Source organism: Rissa tridactyla, chromosome W, assembly GCF_028500815.1.
Source record: "Rissa tridactyla isolate bRisTri1 chromosome W, bRisTri1.patW.cur.20221130, whole genome shotgun sequence".
NCBI lineage: Eukaryota > Metazoa > Chordata > Aves > Charadriiformes > Laridae > Rissa > Rissa tridactyla.
The window spans coordinates 392,569-399,476 of record NC_071496.1 but is presented as its reverse complement, the minus strand read 5'-3'; the positions used below and the strand labels follow the sequence as shown (position 1 = coordinate 399,476).

The 6,908-nt window shown below is 43.3% G+C and overlaps 1 protein-coding gene across 3 annotated transcripts; it reads left to right on the top strand.

Annotated features, from left to right (window-relative positions):
• Positions 1–433: 433 nt before the first annotated feature.
• LOC128902067 (signal peptidase complex catalytic subunit SEC11C) lies at positions 434–6,147 on the top strand. Of its 3 annotated transcripts, none has more exons than XM_054184408.1 (7): positions 463–590; positions 986–1,152; positions 1,608–1,717; positions 2,480–2,629; positions 4,494–4,613; positions 5,471–5,528; positions 5,952–6,147. In XM_054184408.1, exons 2-7 carry the CDS (start codon positions 1,105–1,107, stop codon positions 6,003–6,005), a joined length of 540 nt encoding a protein of 179 aa, XP_054040383.1. In that variant the 5' UTR covers positions 463–590; positions 986–1,104; the 3' UTR covers positions 6,006–6,147. The 3 variants fall into 3 exon arrangements, 2 of the variants coding, with proteins under 2 accessions (XP_054040384.1, XP_054040383.1); XR_008463607.1 differs by lacking the exon at positions 463–590 and adding an exon at positions 5,099–5,318 and having other exon boundaries at positions 658–1,152; XM_054184409.1 differs by lacking the exon at positions 986–1,152 and having other exon boundaries at positions 434–590.
• The last annotated feature ends 761 nt before the right edge of the window (positions 6,148–6,908 follow it).

Sequence of the window (6,908 nt, the reverse complement as noted above, 5' to 3'; positions counted from 1 at the left end):
ACGGCGCCCGCCCGAGGAGGGGCCGCGGGCACCTCCCTCGCCCGTTGCCTCTGTTGTGGCCCCGCCCCTCCCGCTGGCCCCGCCCCCCCGCCCGCCAATGGGCCGCGCACACGCAGACCGGCGGCGGGGAGAGGTGGCCGGCGGTCGCCTGGCCCAAAGCGATGGCGGCTGAGGAGGCCGACGCCGCCCGTTCTGCGTCTCCGCAGGCGCGTCTGGTTCGATCCGCTCGATCGTGAGGTCTCGGCGCCCACCGGGAGCCCCCTCGGAGAGCAAACTGGTCAGGCACCTCCGGGGGCAGCAGGCGAGGGGCCTCGCCCTCAGGGCCCGCTGTCGCAGAGCATGCTGGGAGTTGTAGTCCTGTTGGCCGCAGAGGCCGGCGGGGCGGCGGCGGCAGGACACTACAACTCCCGGGGAGCAGAGCGGTGTCCCCTCCCCGGGCCGGCGGCAGTCGCGGGTCGCGCTCGGCGCTGGGGCTCGGGCTGCCAACGGCCTCCGCCGCCACCCGCTGAGGAGCCGCCGGGCGGCGCGGGCCGTCCCCGCGGGCGGCCATGGACCTCTTCGGGGACTTGCGGCGCATGAACAAGCGGCAGGTAGCGGGGGGTCCCCGGGGCGTGCGGGCCGGGGCCCGGGCTGGGGCGCGGAGGCCCCCGGGGTTCCGGAGCCTGCGTCCCGCCGGGGCCGGCCGGGCTGTCCGTGCCTGCTGCCGGTGAGGCCGCTCCGCCACCGGCTGGGCCGTGCCCCGGCCCGGGCCTGGGGCTTAACGCTGGGAAACCGCGTTTTGACGTTAACGTCAGTGATCGGCTTCGCTCTGGAGCGCGCGGAAGCAAACGGGTGGTTTTGAACTCTCGTAGCTCAGAACGGGTGTCTGGGCTTTATCGTTACTGTGTGTCTGCGCGAATAACGGGCTGGAAGGGAGACTGTAAGGCTGGTGACAAACCTGATCTCCAGGCTCTGACAGTTCCTTGTTGTGGGTTGTTTTTAATAGCTATCGACCATGTTTTAAAAAAAACCCCAAACTTCAGAGCAAATACTGAAGCTTGGCCTACGCTGTTAAGTGTGTCACGCACCTGGAAATCCCAGCATATATATTTTCAAACTCGAAAGATGTCCTGGAAGTCTCTGGTTCTGTCTCTTACATCAGTGGGACAGATGGTAAGTGGAGATAGGCCAGGCTGTTTTCCACCAGAGAATCTTCATATGCTGGCAAGAAAAAAAAAAAGGAGGTAGCGTAAAGAAAAGGTATCCACTGCTGTAATGGCTGGCAAAGCAGTCGAATTTGGGGGCAGAAAGTTAGTCAAATCGATGAAAGATTTTCCACATGAGAAATTTCTGCCTGACAATAGCTGGAAATTATCCTTTGTTGTTTCTCTTCTACCCCAACAGCTCCTCTTTTTAAGCAAAAATACTATCTTACAGGATTTCACTGCGTGCTGCGGTGTGGTTTGGGTGGTTGGGTTGCCGGTAGGGGCTTCTGTTGGAATGTGATTTTAGCCTGAAAGCCCACGTGCCTGGATTGTGATTCAGCGGTGCATATGGGTTGAAATCCTACGTTGTGCTTCTAAATACAACACAGTAACTTTTAAAAACAATTTTCTTGTTTCATATAGCTGTATTACCAAGTCTTAAATTTTGCAATGATAGTGTCTTCTGCCCTCATGATATGGAAAGGGCTGATCGTCATTACTGGAAGTGAAAGCCCTATTGTTGTGGTGCTGAGGTAAGTCGATGTAAAGGCTTTTTTGTTAAAGTCCAAATACTGTTTTGTCCTTCGTCTCCTCCCCTTCCCGCTTGGAAAGATTTGGAGCTGAAGTCTCACCTACTTTAAGAAGTACTCAGACACTTATTTTCTACTAACTCTGTTTTCAGACACTTAGCAAAGGCTGCTTTTGTAAGGGCAGTCTAGTTTCCATTGAAGTTTGTGGAAGCAATAGATATGTGAAACTTTTGAACATCTAGGTTTGTTCGTTTAATTAACGGATAAACTACTTGAGCATATACATATTGCTACCTAGGGACAGTAATCCCTCTATAGGTGTTATGATTCCAAAAAATTAATTCTGCTTTCATAGAAATGTGTGTAATCCTATGAAGTTTCTGTGCTCTCCTGAAGAAAATGAGTGTTGCGCTTCCAGAAGCCACTGAACAGTTTCTGGTCTATTTGTTAATTTCTTTTTTTTTTTACCATATGTGTATTTATTTTAAAACTGTATTACGGTAAAACTCCTTTTATCAGTAAATTATCTGCTTATTTCTTTCTTGCACCGAGGCAGTAAGGAAGCCTTCTATAGGCTGGCTCAGCTCGGGACTTGCTGAGGTTTGGGTTGTGTTAAATGTCTGTGTAGTGTTACTGAATGGGTGAAGCTACAGATTTCAGTTAAAATTGTGAGTTTATCTCTAAGCATTAAATGTCCTTTGTTTTCACGGTGGTTCTTTCATTTACCATAACGCTAATGAACTCTCTCTTTATTTTTGTTTGTAGTGGCAGCATGGAACCAGCGTTTCACAGGGGAGACCTGTTGTTCTTAACAAATTTCCACGATGACCCAATCAGAGCTGGTGAAATAGTTGTTTTTAAAGTTGAAGGCAGAGACATTCCAATAGTTCACAGAGTAATCAAAATACATGAAAAGTAATGCAACTTGGCATTTTCCTTGTTTCTAAACATAGTTTCCTTCACTGTGACTTTCACTTATGTTTTAATTAGGTAGCATTTTGTGGAAAAAAGCGAGTGAGAATATGCTGTAAGATAAAACTTATCTCTAGGGTGCAATCCGCTTTTGTCCCCGGTTCTTGAGACTCCGACTCCTGTCCCTCGGTTTGAAGTAGATAAACCTGTGCCAAAGAGGAGTCCGGTAACACCAGCTGCACACGTTGTTTTTGCCAGTGGTGGCGATATGTGTGGGAGCAGAGTCCGCTTCTGTCCTGACTTGTGTTGAATTGGGATTTTGGTTGTGAGAAATAGCTACTTCTAAAAGCGAATCTCTGAGAGAAGGCGGAGATTCAGGATCAGAACTATAGGTGCAGTCTGACAAGTAGGTGATCTTTGCTAAATGAAGTTTGCCGGAAAAGAGATTTGACTCGGAGTGAAAGAAGAGATTCTTATTCTTTTTGTGTCTGTTAGTCAAATGCCAGCAATTCATGCTGAAAAGCAACAGGTAGATCACCTGCTTTTGCCTTTGTTGCATGTGCCTGGTACGATAAACGGTTCCTTCTGAAAGAGGCGATTCTGTCTCTAATTCCGCACAGCGAAAAGCTGACCCGGAGGTGGCAAGCATTGACATATTTGCTCCTCAGAAGTCCTGGCCGTGAACTGAAGGTGTTTATCTTTTGACTAGTATCTGTTCAAAGTTTTTTTTGAAACTAATATGTATACCAAAGAACTACCTCTGCTTTTTTTTTGTACCTAATTTGTCTTCATAAAAACTCCTTGTTTCTCGATGTCATTGCTTGCAAGTAGCAGCTTCTCGAGCAAAACGATTTTGAGGACTCTAAATAACTTTATTTAAATGGGAGCGTTGAACCGAAGTCTTGCATGTATCACCTGCACGTATGCCGAATGCTTGAAAGGGAGCGAAATGTGGCAGGTTTTTTTTATCAGCAGGGGTTAAATTGTATCATGTTCAAAACGTAGTGCAAGATGCTTTGTTCATTTGAAACAGTAGGGAAAGGTTATGTGGTTACATGTATTTTTTTATTTGCCACGTTAATAAATATCAAATGTAAGTGAGGTTTTGCCTGGAACTCGCCATATTGTTTAACAATGAGTGACCTAAAACTGCATTGCAGCGTTAGTGACAAAATACTGAATTTGATGCAGATTTGCAGCTACTTTAGAGGCTCTTCAATATTTATTTCCGTCAAAAGGAGAACAAAGCTTTATTTTGATGTAAATATGATTACTAAGAGTTAAACAAGTGTGTAGAACTTAGAAGAAAATTGCCTAAAGCACTGCAGTATTATACGACCGTCTTTCCTAAGGGAAGATTTTTAGGGTCTACCTCATCTGAAATTAGTGATTCAAATTCAGTTAAATTAATTCTCTAATGCATGATGGCTTCACAGGCTCTTATTCCACAATTAAAAAAACAAACAAAAAACCCCACCCTCTTACTAGGGTATTATTCAGTATTTCAGTTAAATTTCTGTTTTGTTGACAGTGCAGAGGGTTGCGGTTTTTTCCCAGATATTGCTTTTGCTCACATACTGCTTTTGTTGAGGAAGTTTAGTGCCGGCTCTGGATGTTCGTTGTGTAATTGATTACATCAAATGACAATCTAGGAGTGTTTTAAAAAACATTTCTTGTTAAAGATCTACTGACGCTGTCTGTAGATCTGTAATGTTAATGATTTGATGGTGTTTGTTAAATAAGCAGGACTGGAAGTCAACATTCTTATCTAATCTCGTAGCACTTTCCATCTTCATTGTGCTTAGTAGATGTTAATTGAGGTTTTAAAATTAAGTGTTATTTAGTTCATCATCTCATTGCCTTCTAGAGAAAACGGGAACATCAAATTTCTGACGAAAGGGGATAATAATGAAGTTGATGATAGAGGCTTGTACAAAGAAGGTCAGAACTGGTTAGAGAAGAAAGATGTTGTTGGAAGAGCCAGAGGGTAAGTAATGCAAAATGTCTGTGTTCTTCGTAACTGAAATAGAAAATTTAGAATTTGGATGAGTTTTCCTGTTGGTACAAATGAGATCTGGTATGGTATTTTTTGAATTTCTTAAATAAAATGTTAATAAAAAACATATTTTACCTGGAAAAGTTGTTTTCTGTAGTCCTTTCACTGATGTGGAGAGTGGAAATGAATTTTCTGAAAAAATGGCACCTTTAACAAATAATTCAACAGTAAATACAAAATTAACCTTGTTTAAGAGTTCCGTAAGTTGTCATAGCGATAAGGTTAACTTGCCTAACAGTACTAAGTGCTCTTCTGCGAGAATACTTACTTGCTTCGTTGTTTAGATTCTGTCCCTGCCACCAAGTTAAATAACAAGGAACAGAACAAGTGCCCCTCTAAACCTTTGGTGCTGCCGGCTAGGTTAAATGCTCCTTTAAAATACCTTCTGTGTTAGTTTTAAACCCTTTCTGTGTTAGGTTATGTGGCTCTCATAGCTGCAGAACAACAGGAGACCCTAAAAAGCTGATTCCGCTGTGTTGTGGGGCGTTAGGCTTTTGTGCGTACCCCTCATTACGATGATATTTACTCGCCATTTCTGGATCCATGGATATTTTTAATGCTATAAATGATACGCAACAAGATGAAGCATGGAAGGAGAGGGAAATCTGAGCGATCTTGCTCCCAAATTTTCATCAAGTATGTATTGTCTTTAAAGCTCTTGCTGTCTGTCTGATTGTTTTTTTCCTCTGAAATCTGTTATCCAAAATCCTGAAGACAGAGTAACACTGAAACATTTCTGTGTAATATCTGATGGTTAATTTTACATTGGTCTCTCTTGTCAATTACAGATTTTTGCCTTACGTTGGTATGGTCACGATAATAATGAACGACTATCCAAAATTTAAGGTACGTATGGAGGCATTTTGAATACTTAGATTTAAAACTATAAAATAGCAAATAAAGGTAGTAAGAGCCTTGCATGTAAGAATACACGTTAATAAATTTATTTCTGTAGTTTTGTACCTAATCTGAAACGAGCTGTTTTCTTGCTTATTTTAGCTTGTCTGTTATCCAGTAGAACTTAGTATCATTTGAAAACGTTTAATTTATCGGAATGTCGTTAAGTGAAGTGCATGTAGTTGTGATGCCTATTTATAATGAATCTGATCGCATTAAAATTCCTGTAATTCCGTAGGAACACAACTCTGTAATTGTGTACTTATCTAGAAGGTGTAATGTTGGAGAGGGCACAGCTGAACCATTTGCGATTTTTAGAGCCTGTACGGAGATAAATTCTAATCGGACTTCATTCTCTGTTTTATTTTGCAGTACGCTCTTCTGGCAGTAATGGGAGCATATGTACTGCTGAAACGCGAATCCTAAAAAAAAAAAAAAAAAGACACTTTTCCAAGAATTAAATATACGGGGCGGAAAAAAACCTAATATATTTCAGATGTTTTCATTTCTGTAAACAGTTACAAAACTGTACAAGCTTCTGTCTTGTCTAAATAAACTGTACAACTAATGAGTAAAGCTTTTGGCTGTCGGTTATTTATACAGTGGCGTGTTTACTGTCTTAAATAGATGCTGCCTTCAGTCCGCCGGTCGCTTGCTTGCAGGACGCTGACTGCCGTGTGCTGGAGCAGCTCCTGGCCCTCCCTCGCTCGCTGTGCCGTTCTCCCGGCGCGCTGCTGCGTCTCAACCCACTTGCTCCCTCCTGTTGCTCACTTTTTTTTTTTTTGTCTTGTTTTTTTTTGCTTGATTATTTTTAATCTCTGTCAGTGCCCTCTCTTGTCACGACCATACAAAGTGTTTTTATCAGTGTTTGTAGGACACAGCAGCTGGGTTGGAACAGGTAGTGAGTTGTAGGGGTTTAGTCAGACTCGTACCTAAAGAAAAGTTGTCTAGATGCGGCCTGACAAAAATAGGCAAGAAAGGGTCTTTCATTCTGATTAAGAACTGAGAAATGGAAACTTGGAGGTTTTTCCGTGAATTTCCCACCTCCTTTGTGGTTTAGGGACAAAAAACCTAATGGCCTGGTTTTTAGAGGCCTGACTTCTAGGGACTGTGTGTGTTCCTAGAGTTCAGGCTGTTAAACATCCTGCCTTTACCTCCCTAGCTATAAAACAAACCTAACAACAAGATTTTGTGGGGCTTTATTAACACTTGTAAATTCCTGAATTAATAGCCCAGTAGTGTCCTTAAGTAACGTTACCAATAAGACCTAATTCACGTTCCAGTTTTGAGAATGTATTGTTCTCTGCTCTCGTATGATACCTGGATAGT